The sequence below is a fragment of the Chlamydotis macqueenii genome, chromosome 1 (genome assembly GCF_036417535.1).
Source record: "Chlamydotis macqueenii isolate bChlMac1 chromosome 1, bChlMac1.mat, whole genome shotgun sequence".
NCBI classification, from domain to species: Eukaryota; Metazoa; Chordata; class Aves; order Otidiformes; family Otididae; genus Chlamydotis; species Chlamydotis macqueenii.
The window spans coordinates 14,281,251-14,300,085 of record NC_141556.1 but is presented as its reverse complement, the minus strand read 5'-3'; the positions used below and the strand labels follow the sequence as shown (position 1 = coordinate 14,300,085).

Sequence of the window (18,835 nt, the reverse complement as noted above, 5' to 3'; positions counted from 1 at the left end):
CTCCTTGCTCATTTTCTAAAAAGCGCTTGGAACCTGAGACCTCTGATGCAGAAATGAATCAGAGGTGGCAGAAGGATTCTTCTGTTGGCTGCTTGTTGCCTCTGCCTTGAAAAATAGCCAGCCTTTGTCTGGTGTCCACTTCATGAAGCTACCTGACTTAAGTAATCAAATTAACTGTAAACATCATTCCCCAAGTGTTTCTTTGACCATCTGTTACCTTCTTCCATTCCTCTGATTTTAAAGTATGAAATAGAAAGGTGAGTACTTCTGAATTATCTGTCTGTAACTCGTTTCTGTAGTCCTCCGACTCAGGGGTGCCTCTCCCAGGTTGTTGTGGGGTACATTAGGTGCATGCACCTCCAGCAGATTGCAAGTACATTCAAGCTTTGTTTTTGCATGTTTTGGAGCATCAAAATAAACTCCCCTGTCATCAGTTCCAGGGGTCTTAACAAATTTCTGAAAAGATTTCCAAATATATCCTCAGGTACAGAAAATAATTTGATCTTCTCAGAAAATACCACGTTAAGCAAATTTCTAGCATGCCTTTAAGTGCGTTATGAAGTACTTTAACTGATCCTCAAAGTGAGGGAACTGACTCAGAAATACTGATTTATCTATGCATCACATTTGTTTTAATGCTTTTTTTTTTTTAAATTGATGAGCAAAGTGAGGCAAAGATTGTGAATTGCCTTTTATTTTCCTTTTTCTTCTTAGGCAATTTGTTTAATGCTAAAGTAAATGGACTAAGAGAAAAAAAAGAGCTTTTTCCTAATTTCTACATGGAATAAAAATAATGAAGAGAAAGCAAATTTGTTAAGACTTTGAAATATTCCTTTAATAATAGTTCCAAAATGAATAAATTACTTAAATGCTTTTAAAAAGTGATGTCACTGTAACAGCGAGTGGGCAGAGCTAACCTGTGCAAATGCTTTTGAGATACCAAGAAGTTTTCCAGGAGATGGCGGGGGAAGCTGAATTTTCATCATCTTTCTCTTTTTCTTTTCTTTTTTTTTTAAGATCGCAGAGTATGGAGAGAATACAGTAATTAATAGTGAGAGTGCCTTTGCGGAGTCACAAGAGAAGGGTGAAGGAGAAACACAAAAGTGGTAGGATGTAGAAGATGCAGATGATACACTGTACCTTTGGTGAATACATTGTAACAGCCACATTAAATCGGACCAAAAGTGGGCTTTCCCACTGTTTCACTTCTTACAAGACAGTAAAACTGTCTGACTACTTCTGATTAATATTGGACATGCAGGGAAAATGTAAGACCAGCAAGCAGAGGATGAGTTTAGTCTAGTATATGTTACAGCTTCTTATGACTTGTGACTTTAATGCTTGCCACAGAGTTGATGTTCTTTGCGTTTGGCAGCCTGTGGTTGGATTTCCTTCCACTAATGTGTCCAGTTGCTTTTGTAACTCCATAAAACCCTCTACCACAGCACTGAATTTTCTATGGCAAAACGTGTCACAGATTAACTACAAACCTCCTTCTGGGTTTCTTGTTTGCTTTTTTAAATTACCTTTTTAGTTTCCTGGGATATTTCCTGGATCTTGTTTCAGTGTCCCCCTTTTAAAAAGCTGAGGGTGTTTTTGTTTTTGTTTTGTTTTGTTTTTTTGGAAGGGCTTGGGTTTTGGAAGAGAACATGTGGGGACTACAGATAATGAGAAAGTATAGAGGAGAGATGGAAGGATGCTGCACTGATGAGTCAAGATTTGCAGCTAGTCAGTCACTGAACAAAAAAACCCTAGAAGACAGACTGCTAATTGGAGAGAGTGGATTCTGAAATATGAAGATGTATTCTAGGGCAAGGTGAGGAAGTGTCTCCTCAAAGGAAGAAAATTTGCTTCACTTGGGATTGAAGAGAAAAGGCACAAGGAAGCCAACTGCAGGAGAACGTGCTAGAAATAAGGCCACTGCTAGTATGCAGAAAGGTGTTCTGTGATCTGAAAGACAGAAGAGGGTGAGATGGTGCAGAAAAGGAGGAGGGAAAAAGGCAAAAGATTCACACTTATGCCTTGAATAAGTCTATGAAATTGGCAACACTTTTTATCAAATATTATTTAGTGTAAATGGGACACAAAAAGTAAGACTGAGTGGTATAAGATGGAAGTGGTAAACACTGATTATACAGTGGGGAAAATACCGTATGAGAATTCTTGTGACCTGTATAGTAGAAACTGAAGGAGTTTTGCAGTGTAAAGTTCATGGTTGTGTGCCTTGGGTTTAGTAAACTTATTTTTTTGCTATGAAGATATGCAGGAAATATCTTGAAGGTGGTGAGTATGATACAAACTGAGTGGGTTTAACAGCCTGAAATTCAAGGTCATGTACTTGAGGGTGAATAAACGTTTCTAAAACCAGAGGGTTCATCTTCTAGGAACTGAAGGAGGAGGAGGAAATTTTGGCTGTCTTAATAAATGACTGAGCCACCAATATGATGAAGCCTTGAAAAAGCCAAAAGGGTCACTTGTTTAAATCTGTAAGTCACATAGATTTGCCTTGAGTGAAGTGAAGTGAAGTGAAATTAGAGGAGACAGTGAAGACAGAGATGCAGAGTAACAAATACAAAAAGATTTCATTAAAATATGAGTGTATTCAAAGAAATAAGTCTTGAATAAAATTACTTAGGAAACAGAAACAAGTTTTCCTATCTCTGTATCATTAAGATTCTGGAAGTCTTCTATGGGAGTCATTGTCTTGGAGGGAAAAAACTTGGGGCTTTTATAATAAAATTTAGTGAACTCATGAAAAAGTTGGTATGACATGATGGCTTCAGTGAGACGGACTGATCTCAGTCCAGTAAATTCTTTATTGTACTCTAGGCTGAAATTTGCACATTGCATGATAATTGTTGGGGAAAAATGTAGTACAAATCTCCTTGCCAGGCTGTCAAAGAGTGCTTCCTAGTAACAGCTAAACATCCCTAACATCACGGTAGAACAAACTTTTTAAAATCCTTAAATGGGTATATAAATATGGAAGGAACAAAAAAGATCTGTTAGTCTAAGCAGCATCGTTTTTTAAAGGATAAATGGTAGCAGAAGTAATCAGTGGATTTCCTTCCCCACACACTCCCCTGCCCTGCAGTAATTAAACTTTTAGTGAATATAGTGCTATCACATCTGGAATTTGTCAGCACAGTTATGCCTTGAAAGTTTGTTCAAGTTAGTAATTAGTGTTGAATTCTATTTGACCCAATCTGATGACGTCTTCTGTTAAAGTGTTGTCAACCCGTTAATGAGATATGCAGAAATTACTTAAAAGTTGGGAAGTGTGGTGTATACTACTACAGATAAAGAAATAACATGCAAGGTCCTGGAGAGTCAACATAAAATAATGAAGTAATATTTATGTGAGAGAAATGCAAAAAAAAATCACCGATATGGGACAAAGAAGGGCACCAAACGCAAACATTCGTAGAAGGAGAAGGCTTGCAAAGCAGACTGGGGCACTGTTTGCCGTGCACTGCAGCATCCTGTACAGCCACCTGCGTGCCTGGGACCAAAGTGAGGGGCAGAGAGTGCTGTCCGTGGAGAATCGTTGAGGCTGTGGCGGGGATGCCCCTTTCTGCTGGTGCCTCTGTTAATGTCAAAAACATTTTGACTGCATTCACAGTGTAGTTTAGAAACAGAGTTGGGTTAATTTAAGCTGAGAAAAAGGTAAAATGTATAGCTGAAGGCAATAGTAATGAGTGCTTTAACTGCACACTGGAAGGCCATAAACAATTTGGAGAGGTGTAGAATAAGGGAAGAATGGTATGATATGATTAGTAATAGTGGAGTGCTACTAGCAGATGGAAAATTTGACCAAATACTGAAAGAAGTTTCAGAAAGGGAGGCACTGAAAAGATTTCCCACCGCAAGCATTTAAGATCTGATTAAATGGTAGGACATATCAGCTATTGCAGTCTCTTCTGTTGCTTTTTATTCCTGCATTAAAAGCCTTGCACAAAACATAATTCAGAATCAAAACCTGATTGTTAAACTCTAAGTGTTCAGAAAAGTGTTGATTTATTTTTAATAATTTTTATGAAAACAATTTTGAGCAGTTGCTGGCTTAAATACATATAACTGTAATGTCCTATTGTTACCTTTCTGTGTGAGCTTTTCTAACGAGGCTGACATACTGTGCATACTTCAGCTGTAATTTTGATTGAAATCGTTTTGAGCAGGTTTGTTTTTTGGTTTTTTTATGCTCACATAATTTGTACTAGGGTCATTGAATTTAACTCCAGGAGACTATTGCAGCAGTCATTTTGACTGAAATGCGTTTTCTAAATGGCATCTGGTTTTCAAACCGTCTTGTTGCATAGCAGTGGCTTTAGCGTGTGCGTGAACGTAACTCTTGGCAGTGGTGGGTTGTGAACAAGTGCAGTGAGCTGCATGTTTGCTTTGAGGGCCGTGTGATGATGGTGCTGTAAAGCACTAGGGTGCATGTAAATTTTAATGTGACCGTGAGAGATTACAATACCGTCGTCTGATGGTACTGAAATAATGAAAGTTCTTAATTTCTTGATAGATTTGAGGTTCAGAATCATAAAACAGATTAAAGCTGTGGTTAAAAGTAAGCCAGACTGAAGAGTTACAATTAACATTGCATCTTGGGCAAGATAATTGAAGATTATAGACCGTGGAGATGAGAAGTACCTTGCAGATCATCTAGTATATCTCTGCCAGTTTGAGATTGTTCCTACTAGTGTCTTTCATTAGCATTTTGTCTACTCCAGTTAAAAATGTACCACTTGGTGAGATTTCAATCACATCTTACAGGAAACAGCTTTTTTTTCCCTAATAGTCGGCGTCATTTTCTCTGTTTAGTTTTATCCTGTGTGTTTGAGATGTGCCGCACACTTTGTCCAGACTCTTTCCTGTGATAGTCAATATCCAAACTGCCCATGTGTTTCCCTGAATTTTGAGTCCTAATTCTGCTCATGTTTTGCACTTCTGCAAATGTTTTCTGGCTTCTCATGGTGTCCTCGGGAAGAGCCTGGCCTTTCTCAGCGGACAGCCCTCACTTCTGGAATCCTTCTCGCTTCCAGACAGCCGTGTGCTGACAAAGCTGGTCTTTGTGTCTGCTCAGGGAATGATGCAAGGCCCATCTGTCAGCTCAGGCTGACAGGAAAAAAGTGGCCTTTAAGGATGGCTTGTGAGTTGCTTTGTTTTTTCCAGAGGCTTCAATGTCCATTTTTGATCACTGAATCTCCAGAAGCAGTCTGAGCGGTTGTTTCCTACTGGCAGCAGCTCTCAGCCATGCTTTTATGATTTTTCTCACCTTGAATCCAAGCTTTCAGCAGCAGGTTTCTCACACAAATATATTTCAAAGAAAGCTCAGTCCTGGCTTGTTTTTAAACATATCGGTGACACCTGTTCCTTCACATCTTTTAGATCAGTAACTTCAGATTTTCTTGTTACTCCTGTAGAAAATTACATTTAATTATTAACTTTTGCTGGTGTAAATCATTAGCAGATCTAACTTTAATTTAGTGAATAGCTTTAGAATATTTCATCCAACTGTAATTTCTTTTGTTCAGAAGATTCTCAATAAATACTCTTTATGTCACCCACACAGTTTTCCTGACTAGTTTCTAGTCTGTTCTTGCCAGATATTTTTTCCCCAAGCTTTTGTGGTAATGAAAAGGAGCCACTGTACCTATGGAATTAAAAACCAACCAACCAACCAAAAAAACAACAACCAAACAAAACCAACAACAACAACAAAAAAAAAACCAGAAAACTTTGAAAAGTGTTTGATTGTTGTTTTTGTTTGGTTTTTTTTTTTTCCTAAGTGCAATTAGTTTGGCATTGCACTAGTATTTTTCCCAACTGTGTTTCAGACTTTGACATATCTTAAGAACAGATTGCCTCCAAAGTTTTACAACACTTGAACTTTTGAAGTAGTAATGTTTTTTCAGTGCTTAAATTATACGTGACAGTTGGACCTTAAGAGTAAACAGAACATGAAAACTGGTGACTTTTAAAATTTTGCTACAAATACATTTAAACCCAATTCATTCCACTGTATCCTGCTTTACCAGGTAAGTGCCCTGAGTAGGCACAGAGAGAGAGACTGTTAATGTCAATGCAGCTTTATGTAAAATAGCTCAGCTCCAGAAGCAGTTACAATGAAAGTTAGATCTGGTAAAGATTGGATACTGTACATAGGTTTTTATTCCTTCCTCCACTACCCTCACACTAATTATCTGTTAGATATTCAGCAAAGAGACGCTCAAACCTCTTATGTCAGGAGGAGATTGAACCTTCTGTGTCCAGGAGGATGACTTAACCATTTGGTGAAGATAATAATTTTATTTGTATTAATTGAGTCTAGAAATTGAGTCCACATCTACCACAATTTAATCTTTTCTTCTGACAAAGCAATTTATTGCAAAAGATACGTGTGTTGCCCAGTTCTGTGGCTGACTCATCAGCAGGAGAATCTGCTATATTGTATAAAGCAGAAAAAAAATGAAGTTGTTGCTTTCAGATGGCAGAACTGTCTTACCATTTTGGATTCTCCCTGAACCTGTTGAAAAAGCTGTGCTTTTGGATTTGTCCTTCGAAAATCGCTGCCTTTTTCTCCATGTACAGGCCAGGCATCTGGAACTAGGTTTTGAATTCTGGTCCTAAGACTCACAAGTTAGGTATTTTAACTTTATACATTTGACTGTCTGTAGGAGAGCTCATCCCTGTTTACTCCCCTTAGATACATGTTCTTTCTCTTTGTCTCTACTGAACTTCTTTGGAGATAAAACTGTTTCTTACCTGCATTAATTGAAAATGGCAATTCTCTCTACTTCTGTCTTATAAGCAGTCTCAGGATCAGGACTCACTGTTTCAACACTCACTTATGATGACATTTTTATTAATCTAAATAAATAGAGGATTTGTGAAAGAAATGAGTACAGGGTTGCAGGTTGCTAAGTAAGTTTGTGTTACTCTGGTGATCAATAGCTTCATTTGTCTTGTAATATTGTATATTGAGTCTTTAGAATTAATGTTTTGAGTCAAAAACATTAATGAAACTGTAATCTGATGCTATTTCAGGTGTATTGAGTCAGCCTTTAGTAAGAAATCCTACGTTGCAGACCTTACATTCCACACATATCTTTTGGTGCTAGCTGGAAAAGAAAATGGTTACAATTTCTTGTTGAAGTATTGCTGGAGCATTTGTAACGCAGCAGCAAGGTCACTTTTACATCCCACATAAAACTGAGTTGAATCCAACTCCAAGCTATCTAGGCTTTTGCTGTGGTCATTGAGAAGTTTTAGGAGCCTTCTGCCATCCCTTCGTTGGTGATTTCTGAATGCGAGGCCAGCTGCAAGTATGTATTGCAGAAGTGATTCGCCAGTAATGGTGCCCCAGGCTGTGCAATAGCAATTGTTACAGCAGATTGCTCCATAATGCTTCTTCACTGACTGAACAAGGACTTTGTTGAATGGAGAGTGTAGAAAAATGTGCTCTCAAACTCATGAGTGCTTTAAGAAAATAAAAACGGATAACAAGTTTGAGATTGATCCCAATTCAGTGATATATGATTAATGAACTGGGTTTTGAGCCATTTGCCATATAGTGAGCTCAGTTTTCTTAGATGTTGTCAATGCTAACAATTTGTAGATCTTGTGCTACTCTCTAATGTAATTTATAGACCTGAGTTAAGTAAATGGAACTTGTCTTTGTCAGTATGGGTAGGCCGGTATTCCTTAACCATATCCCAAAGACTTGGCAGAATGATGGCATCCAAACTATTGTTGTCTAATGCCGTATAAAAGAAAGTTAAGCACAGGCTGGTATAAAAATTGCCTTATTCTTGGTGATCATCATTTTTTCTATTCTCTGCAGGTAGGTGTCACTTTTTTATATTATGTCCACTTAAGGGAAAACTTTAGTAATTCTTCCTGCCTCCTGCAAGCACTATCACAAGTTTGAAGACCAAGTTCACTTTCAGCAAAAGAGCAGGGTTATTACTGAGTTAGGTTTGGTTTTTTGTTTTTTTTTTTTTTTAATTGATACTGGTAAGAACTTGCTGCTGCTTTTTATAGTGATGCGCTTCCTTGAAGATTTGAACTGACACTCTCTTTCCTGACACATTTATTCTTCAGACATTCCTTATTATGCTATTACCGTTACACAGAGGTAGGTCATGGTTGGCTGTTTTTTTGAAAAGCAGAGCTGTGGTCAGATACCAGTTCTTCCTAGAACGTAACCTTATTGCCTTGAATTGTCAGTGGCACCTATAGTAAAGGCCAGGGAAAAAATTTCTTGTTTCTTTGCTTTTGTCTCTGTCTTTCCCCTGGGAGCCAGGAAGAGCTAGGGAGGCAGTGGAAATACCACAGTGTTTTTTCCGAACTGAGGCAGAACAGACTGGTTGCACTCGATGGTGACATCCCACAACTGCACTTTAGTGATACCGCAGTCATCATTTGGAGGGATGAAGCTAGTAAAAAATATGCTGGTACATTGCTATTTTGGTAAAATAGTCAGTGGCTCTGTCAAGACACTGTATGTGTGTTTGTAGGCAAATTTCTCCCCTTTCAGTCCCTACTTTTTTCAGGCACACAATCTTCCAGCCTTTCCTTTTCAACCTTCAAATTCTTTTTTATTTGAGCAGAGTGATACATCCATCTGTTCAAAATGTGGTATGATCTGGCACAGGAATATCCAACTTTGAGTGTGAAAGTTCAAGAAGAGATCTTTGGGTATAAAGGAAAGAGAATCAAAGTATCTCCTGGTTGTCAGGTGGAGATTTGGAAAATGTTCAACTCATGCCTGTTATTCCTGTTCCCCACATTGCCATTCTCTGATCAGAACTCCAGGATAACTCTTGATACAAAGGATGAAGGGTTCAGCCTGTGTCTCTCACTGCCTGTGCTGAAAATGTAATGGTGGAAATGTATATACATTCCTGGGTCTGAAAATCAGGGAGAAAGTATAAGCAACGTTCCAAAGAAACATGGGAATGATGACAAAAAAAAAAAAAAAGAATTGGCCACTGCTGTTGGTATTAGCAAAAACGACTGACATTATAATGTCTCTTGTTCGTAGATCACCTCGCTTGTGACTCTCCAGCTGTTATCCATGGTCGGCCATAATGACCAGCTTGATGGACCACGATATAAATGTACTGTGTCTCTGGACTTCATCAGAGCTGTTGCCCGGTGAGCCTATTAGAGATTGTTTACGGTTGCATTTGCTGACTTGAAAGGGACTTCAAAACCAGTAGTTGCTTAGTTATCAGCTCTGTGCAGACTAGAATAGAAATCTGTGGATGTTTACTAAGAATGAGTGACCATGTCTTATTTATGAAAGTGTTGAACTTGAGATAACTTCAGTCAAATTCTGGTTTGAAAAAAAAAAAAAAAATCTTACAGTGGCAGTATATGTTATAGTTACATACTGTCCTTGTGCTTTAATAAAGGTCAAGGACTTCATGTGAAAATACTGCTCTAAAATGTCAGTCCGTTTCATTACCAAAAGGCACATTATGGTATTTGAATCTGAAATTATATTTAGTTCTTAAGAGTGTCTTTTGTACACATGATATAAAAACTACCTAGCTTATAAGAATTCTTCCATATAGTCTGTCTTGTGTGATCTGTAGTTGATACAAGCTAACTGAATAAATGAATGTAGGTACCTCAATGGTTCATTCAGAGCCTTCCGTTTTGGAGTCTGAGAACAGTTCCAGGTCCATCAGGAGAGGTGATGATAAGTTGCAGACAGAAATGCAGGCAAAAATCAAGCCTCAAAAATCAATGTCTCATTTTTATGAAATGCTAACGGCATCACCTCACACCTGTTGCTGCAGCCAGCTTATTAGCAGGTTTTGGGTAAAGAGTCTATAGCCAGAACAGAGCCTAGAAGTGACATGTGGTGAAAAGGAGGAGAAATGTTCTCAAGGCCAATCTTCTCTGCAATGTGGAACTTCAGAGGAACCTGTGTAGACTGTATCCCTAACGCCAGTGCACATGTTGCTCTCCTGAGCTATTAGATGTCCAGTAGCCTTCTCAGTAAAACCCTTAGACACACTGATTTCAGTTTGCTGTTGGACAGGCCGCAGAATGAAACTTCATCTGATTCAGGCCTGGCTGGACCACACTGCCACTGCTTTGCTATGTCAATTTGCTATTCCCAGCAATAAAGCCACTTGTGAGTGATGCCCTGAAAAAGCTCCCACTGGTACCAAATATAGCAGACCATCTGCTCCACAACATGGATCGTTGTGTATACAGACATCCCCAAGCTCTTGTCTCGCTCTGACTCCTATGGTGAACACAGAGACCAGTTCGTAAAGTCTGTACTGACTATGAGGGTCCTTGAATTAAGATACTTGAAATGATGGCCCTCTTCTTGCAACTTTGACGTCCTTAGAAATTTCATTGATTCCATTGAAATTGCTGGAAGGTAGAGATGGCTAGAAAACAGGACCAAAACTTCACCTCACACTTAGCAGAGACAGTAGTTGTTGGAGATGCTATCACTTCAAACCTCGGTGCACAGTATAGTGCTTTGGCTTGATTTCTTTTAGGTCAGATGTGTGTGTGTGTGTGTGTATCCTGACTGGCGTTTCCTACATGTTAAGAAGAAGAAAGCAGTTCTCTCCCACCAAGTAGTTTGGAAGTGTTTCTATGCTGCCTAGATAGGGCCATTTGAATGACTAGATTTTAAGTTGGCCTATTCTACCTTTCCTCTGTTCCCTCATCCCCCTGCCTTTTCTTTTGCTTTGTTCCTTTGTTACACTTCTTTTAAGTATCTTTTCCAGCCCACAGTTTTGTTAAATCTTTAAGCGGATGATCCGTAAAGATACAGGGTTTCATGAACCCATGATAAATGGGCTTCCCCCTTGTCTTGATGGGGTTAGCTACAGGGCGAAGGCATGATCTTCTCTGCTTTAAGAAATTTTGTCTTGTAACTGTGCTATAGTCTTGCAGCTGCCTGTAGTTTTTAACCACTCTTGGGAGAGGTTATATTTGTTGCAGAGACGGAACTACTTTGCCATTTCAGCAAAAGTACACATCAAATAAGCAGCCCATCTCCTGATTCTTTTTTCTCTGTTACTGTAATAGTACTAAAATAAGTGTGATAGGCACTGAAATCTTCAGATACCTCAGCCTTGTTGCCGTCTCAGCCTTGCTACTTAGCATATTTCCTAATGGAAGGCTGAAGAGTGCAAAGAGCAGGACCGAAGACGATGCTCGCTCTCTCCCCTCCCCGCCCCCATTCAAGCTGTTCAGATTGTCATTTCATTTTCTGTATTTTTGAAGCAAAAGTGAAGTTTGCATTTATTAAAAAAAAAAAAAAAAAAAAAGGAAAAGCTGCCTGGTTTTGGAAAAGAGTACACAACTTGTGTGTCTTTGTGGTAGCTTTTAGAGTGATAACTGCTGGCCATGCACAGTCTGTCTCTTCAGTACCACAGAACCTCATGTCTGGCTCTATTCTGTTGCACATATTCCCTCTTTGTGGAGTTATTTCCATGCTTGCTTCCACACAGTATTTACAGGTTTAACTGAAGGTAAGGTTAGACATTTCTTTGTTAGAAACTTTTAATTTCTGTTTTAAGAATTTTCTGTAGCTGAAGTAGGGATCTCTTAATGTTTGTTGAATGTAATGGATCTTTTCATACAGTCTGTAATGAACCCAGTTCTTAAGACAAGACAATTGGGTTTCATTTAGTTGATAAGGTCACTCTTTGTTAGAGAGTGTGGTTTTTGTTTCTGTGGAAAGCCTTGCAACTAAAGCACTTTTCTTGAGTGACTCAATGACATGTGAGTCTACCAGTGGCAGTTAATTTCTTTAATTTTGTCACTGAATTGTTAAGTAGGCTCAAACATGATATTTCTTGTTATATGTCTTGGGGATTTCTGAAGTTTTTCTCTGCCCAGTATGTTTTATAGAAACTTTTGGAAAAGTGGGTTACAGAATGATGCGTGAACAGAGAATATTAAATGATTGCAGTTGAACAAGTAAGACATTCAGCCAGTTAATCTCACTTAGCATTGTGAGTGGTTATTTTTGCATCATTGAATACTTTAAAAAAAACCTTTTAATTTTATACTTGTCATTATATGCAGTAATTTGCATTATTTATTCAAACAGTAAACCTCAAAGTCTGAGTTTTAGATTGTATAGCAGAATGAGTTTAGAGACAAAAAAATAATTATATGTTTTATTCTACTGCTGTTTCATTCTGCCTGCCATTAAAGTACAAAAGTATACATTAAAATCTTCTATCCCATTGAGTGGCATTCTTGGATTTTTCAAATTTAGCTATGAACATGGGTCAACTAGTGTCAAGACTGAAAGAACACAAGACTGCAAATGAGTACAGATGAAGGAGTTACGTAGTATGTGCTAAAACAGGTGGTTTGGAAGATGAACAAAACATTCAATAGCATAAAAGTTTGCCGCTTTGCATCACCAACGAGAGCATCCTGTGTATCGTATGAAAATATACTCACTCAAAATATACACACTTATTAACTTTGATATATTTTTACTGCTTAATGATTGAAATAAGAATCTTCCAGTTTTTACTAGAAAGCTGCTTTACTTCTTTGTTAGAATCTTACAAAGTTTAAATAATCAGAAGACAGGTGCTGTAAACAATACTAGAAGTTAAAAAATTCATTCATTCTTGATTGTGTTTCTTTCGGGGATAGTGCTTGATTTTGATGGTGCAGTGTCCCGCGTGTGCTGCCTCCAAACAGAGTAAAGTCTTAGCACTGTTAAGATGATTGCTCTAATATACTGTGTTTTTGTTTATAGGACCGTGAACTTCGACATAATAAAGTACTTGTACGATTTCTTGTGAAAACAAGCTTCACAGCCATATGGACACTGTGACAATGACTAAGGCAAGCTGTGTTCATCTCTCTGCTTAGCTGGCCAGAAAGAAGAGTATTTTGGCTCTTCTGGATTTGTCCAAACAGGTGCTGGCCCAGCGTGGAACCTGATGAAAATACTCTGATTGGTCTGGGCGGATCTGAGCAGAGGACTATTTACCAGGGACCCTGGAGTATTTGGAAGCAATGTGTTAATTATAAACAGCAGGGTTTGAGCACAATCTGTTCTACTCTTAATGATGTTATCTTAACACTGAAATTGCCTGAAACCCATTTACTTAGGACTGCATTTTGCTCTATGAACTCTCCCCAGTGCTTTGAACATGGCAGCAGCCCTTGTTTGTATGCCCAGTCTTTTCACTTCCTCTCCACAGGAATCTTTGCAATTGCCTGCCAAAGCAGCTTTTTCTGACACCACCATTTTAGGAGAGTGGAGTAGCAAAATATAATAAACATAAGAAAATATTTAAAATCAAGCTAGTATAAATCTTTCTTCAGTCATATGTAGGCAGGCTGTTACACTGTTATATGGAGATCATGATGACAGGAAACTCCCAATTAATCACCATACTGTCTTTTTTCAGACCGTTCATACATGTTGACTATGAATTTGTTTTTACAAAGCTTTATTGAAAAAAGTCATTGATTCTTAAAGTTCTGTCCTGATATCAAACTCGAAAGGTTTTGTTTTTTGTTAAACATTTTACAGTCCTTTTACATTCATCCAGTATCTATAATGCCATTTGGAGTGAATGTACTTTAAGATACACACTGTGTAATGGCTTTTGTCACAGTACCTATCCTGCAGAGATGGCACAATGGCTTTTCCATCAGAAAGGGAAAAATTCAACAGGTGACAGAGTATTCCTGCAGTAGTTCCCCAAAAGAGGCAGAATAGTGAATAATGAATGTGGTGTTATAAAACTTTAGTTTTGGAAATACATGATGGAGTAAACTACAATTACATTTGAGTCCAGCTTACAAGTAAAAGATTCCCAACTGCTGCTGCCTTTGTGAGGTATTAAAATCTCCGGGTCCAGTTTGGCATTATTGTCTTCATGGATTTGAAGATTTCTGTCACCCTCTTGAAAGCTCCAGGTCCTGCAGCCTGTTGCGGGACTCAGATGTTTTACTCCTGGATGTTGGCCTTTGACTATTTGACAGTACAAGACGTGCCATGTCTTATGTTAACCATTATGGTTTTTTTCCAAGGAAAAAATCATCATTGTTTTTCCCCCACCTTGCTCTGATGTTGGAGATGGTACTCTGAACATGTGTAGCTTTTTCTTTTTTTCTTTTCCCAGTGGTGGGTGTGTAGCCAGGCTTCTGGATTCAGATCCAAATGAACGAGTTCCAGGTGAATCTAAGCAACAAAAACATCTTTCTGGCCAGGCTGTCGCTTCCCTCCTCAGGAGAGTATGAAAGGGCAGCAATGAGTCATCTCCGTGATCCCTTTTCCTTCCTGCCGCTGAGCTGAATCAGGCCCTGCACCTATCCGTGAGGTGGCAACATTTGTCACACTTGCTGAAGTGCTGGAATGCAAATACATAACCTGTGTTTCAAAACGTTCACTACCTGCTTTTGTTTTTACTAGTGAAAATGTACATAAGGTGAACTTTGGGCTAAACTTTACAGTGTCTTCCCCTTTTGGAGCTAGTGCTGTGCTGAGCTCAGCTCTTGTGAATCTCCTGTATGACTACCTAGGGCTGAAAGTGGAAAAGAAAGGTTTGAGCTGTTCAAGTCCAAGTAAAGCAAGAGCAATACATCATAGATTTTTGTGACATCTCATTCTGGGTTAGAATTTGATATATGAAAAGTGATGGGACTGATATTAATTTGTTAAGTGGTACAACTCTTGAGTCACAAAATTTAAAAAATTGCAGCCAACCTTGTTTACAGCTTTCAGCAAAGCAGGGCAGGGCAATACTGCTGGGGAGGGGCAGTGCCAGCTTGCGAAGCTGCTGCTTAGTGGTGCTCAGGATGGCTGAAAACTTCAGCAGTTGCCAAGCAGAAGTAAGCAGCTCTTCTTTGGGAAGCTTTACTACCAACAACAAGTTGTGAATAATACACATCCACTCAATCTTCATGAAAATATCACAAATATTAAAAAAATAGTTCCAGATGTATGCATTAAGAGAATACAAAGAGAGCACAGAAGACAACCTTACAGATAGCCCTGCGTGAGTATATGGAGGCACAATAGATTTAGTCATGTTAGAGACATTTTCAGGCAACGTTTATATCTGATATCCTATGAAAAAGAAATTAATCTGAGTTTTCCCAGTTAGCTTAGTACACGGCCATTTCAGGAGTATTTCTAGTGCTGCTTATGCTGGGGATTGATGAGAGATGAGATGCAAATTCAAAGGCTTCAAACAGAAAAAGAAGAATCGAGCATAATGATCTTTTACTCTAGTATAGCAAGTTGGCTCAAGCTCAGAATTTATGGTTAAATTAATTCCAGAATCTTAGTTTTTCAGCAGTACGGATCTGTAAACACACGTAGTTACTTGTAACAGTATTTAATGAAATACGCTGTATTGCTTGTTTTAATGTTAAAATTCAATTGGTTATTAAAAATGAGCCCATAAATTATTTTTCTTTTCACTGTTGCCTTAGCTTATCTAGAAAGAGATCAAGACCAGAACCAGTTCCAGACTTAATTGCCTATAGCTACTAGACAGACAGTATAGGTGCAAAGGACTAAATATGCCATGTGGTTTATGTCTTGGCAGTGTTTGAATGAGGAACAAAATCAGTCATGTAAGTTCTGGTTTAGCTTGAAGCTGGAAAAACATCCCTTTGGCATTGTGTCAAATGTGCTTGCTTGGTTGTACCACCTTTTTGGTAACCCCATCGCTCCCACGTAGTGGACCAGACCCTCCAAACTACCCAACCTCAAATTTGGAGCACAAAGTATAGAAGACATTAAATAACGATCTTAGAAAATACGCACTGAGAAAACTTGGTGCTACTGTTATTTTTTTCACTGATTTCTTCCATACCAGCCTGATGATCATTTCCAGTGTAAATCCAAAGGATGAGGATACAGATTTTTGTGGAATGTAGTTAATTTGACTGAAATGAGGTTAACTGGAGAAGAAGTAGTATCTGAGGATCCGTTAGACAGAACTACTTCCCTACATAGAATGCACTTTTGTGACCTTTTTGAAAGACTCCTATCAGTGAAATAAAAGTTAAAGCTGAATCAGCAGAGTATGAGAATGAGGAAGGTGACTGAAGTGCGGATGATTGATGTAGGCTATAACTATGCTGGTGATGAATAGTAGGATTTATTCTGACAAACTAGAAATATTTCTATATATCCATATCAGTGAGTTTATAAATTACTGCCAAGTTACTTAGTAGGTACCCTAGCAATGCTCTGAGACCCCATTTTCATGGATGAGATGTGGCCTCCTTTAGCCTCCCCTGGGCCAGGGTTTCACCCTTTTTCCAAGTGCTTTTAAGAACTGTGCAAAAGATGCAGAGAAAGACAGATGTTCTACTAATCAGAAAACCCTCAGTACTTTAGAGCAGCAGTGTGTATTTAAAAAATAGCAGAGAATTTTTTCATCATTCCTGAGTCACATAGCATTATCATACTGTAAAAATTACAGACTTATAGCGCCTGTCTCCAGTGGCCCATCCAAACATCAACAGGAGCTGGGGCTTGTTCTTACAAGAAGTAAGTAATGGAGAAAGAAATGCAGCTATCATCAGCTGCAAAAAAAATGAGTGCCCTTGAATAGCTCTGACTTCATCAACAGCTGCATTTTCATATATATAACACGGAGATTTTCTTTTTTAAAATGCATCCTCATGTAATGCAGGAAGAGATTTATTCTTTTTTTTTTAACAGTGATTTACCTTACTCTGGTTCTCACAGAACTTGCTGCTTCTACCATAACAGTTCCCCTAGCTATTGTGTCTGGTTTTGTGCGAGAATAGAATATTGAATGTGAGATTGATAGCAAAAACTATGTTTTTTATCTCAGCTTCCATGTGACACGTCTTTTACTCCGAACAGGCAGATTCATATAAACTGTACAATATTCAGAGATAAACATGGACTAAGCTCAGTTTTACTTTTTGATTCTTTGGTTTTGTGTGTGTTTATTAAAACCATTTAAAAAGATGAATCTGCAAACAATACAGAAATTGTTTGTGTATGCCAGCAGAGTTGAAACTGCAGAAGTACAACCCTTATGAAGATGCCTGAAAATTATACATGGGGATGTCTTTAAAAAGCAACAGCTCAATGGCAGTGTCTATGCTAGAATAGAAGGTTGAAAAACATCATAGTGCTTGTTATTGGACATCAGCAATGTATCAGCCATGTATTTGAATAACCAAGTGTCTACACTTCTAATATCAAGAAGCTTAGAAGTACGGTAGAAGTGGTCTCAGAGTGAGAACCTGATGAGCAAAGTACCACAGGTAAACTTAATGTTTGAAGTGTTGTAGCGTATTGTACTTACAGCGCCGCCTCCTCTGTCAGTGACCAATGGCCCTTTTCTTCAAAGCAGCAGAAGTATCCCTAACTCTTCCTTTCATTTGGTTCAAACATTGGTTTTGAACAGACAGGTACTTTGGTAACAAATAATTGCCACTGGTGCTGCGATTGCCAAAAAGGATTTGTCATACAGCTCATCCAATGGAGTTACCACCGCCAGACAGCAAAGTACTGGAAGAAAATAGATCTTCACTGCCTACCGTTTGGGTATAGCTGTGTGACTCTAGTACGGAAAGAGGCTGGACTTCCCTTTGCGATGACGTGGGGATTAACTTGCTCTTTTTGGCGCTTTTGATGCTTTGCAGTATGTAGAACTCTGCCAGGCTTCTTGTCATAGTTCAGCCCCAATTGGGGACCAGACTACGCAGTCTCTCTCTCACTCCCCCCACCTTCCGAGAGAATAGGGAGAGATTATATAAGAAAAACGGCTCAAGGTTTGAGATAAGGACAGGGAGAAATTCTTAAATTTACCGTTACGGGCAAAACAGACTCGACTTGGGGAAAGCTATTCATTTATTACTAAAACCAGCAGGAAAATGAGGCAGAGAACAAGATAACCTCCCCCCACCCCTCCCTCTTCCCAGGCTTAACATTTTCTCTACTACATTCCCCCCGAAGTGGCACAGGGGGGAAGAGGGAATGGGGGTTGTGGTCAGTTCATCACATGTTGTTTCACGCCGCTGCTTCATGGTTGGGGGAAGAACTCCTCGCATTCCTCCCCTGCTCCATTGTGGGGTCCCACCCATACGCCACAGTCCTTCCTGAAACTGCTCCGGCGTGGGTCATCTCTTCCACGGGTGCAGTCCCTCCAGAACAGCTGCCCCAGCGGGCCCTCCATGGGCCACAGCCTTCTTCAGGCATCCACCTCCCCCGGTGTGGGGTCCTCCACGGGCTGCAGGTGGATCTCTGCTCCTTCGTGGACCTCCATGGGCTGCAGGGGGACAACCTGCTCCACCATGGTCATCACCACAGGCTGCAGGGGAATCTTGGCCAGGAGCAGCATTACTCCTCCTCCTCCTTCTGAACTGACCTTGGCGTCTGCAGCAGTTCCTCTCACAAGAAAAATTCTTCACAACAGGCTGGCAGACGCCTCTCAGGTTCTCTTTACATCATCCATCTCCTCTCCTCTCCACTTCTTGCAGCTGGGCCGGGCCGAGTCAGGCCCAGTCAGCTGCCTGGCAAGAGGCCAGAGGGTGAGGCCTGCAAGGCCCATGAGGCCTGCGCCTCCCCCTCTGTGCCTCTGCCCCCGCTCAGCTTCTTCACATTTTCTCTTCTCTCTTTTTTCCCCTTCTTAAATACGTTATCGCAGAGCCATTATCATGGAACATTCTGCTACCAATCAGCTCGGCCTTGGCCAGCAGCAGGTCCGCCCTAGGCCCGGCCGAGTCCACTGAACAAAGGGGAGCGACTTCTAGCAGTTTCCTGCAGAAGCTGCCACCTTAGGGCCCCCCTCACTAAACAAAACCACAACAC

The 18,835-nt window shown here is 39.6% G+C and overlaps 1 protein-coding gene across 3 annotated transcripts in view; it reads left to right on the top strand.

The window, feature by feature from the left end:
• Window positions 1–16,942, top strand: part of ORC5 (origin recognition complex subunit 5) — a 77,842-nt gene extending 60,900 nt beyond the window's left edge. For all 3 annotated transcript variants that reach the window (XM_086746142.1, XM_086746150.1, XM_086746133.1), the window contains 2 exons: window positions 9,050–9,162; window positions 12,770–16,942. In XM_086746142.1, the coding sequence (XP_086602268.1) occupies window positions 9,050–9,162; window positions 12,770–12,815 (159 nt within the window). In that variant the 3' untranslated portion in view covers window positions 12,816–16,942. The remainder of the gene's footprint in view (window positions 1–9,049; window positions 9,163–12,769) is intronic.
• Window positions 16,943–18,835: the final 1,893 nt, after the last annotated feature.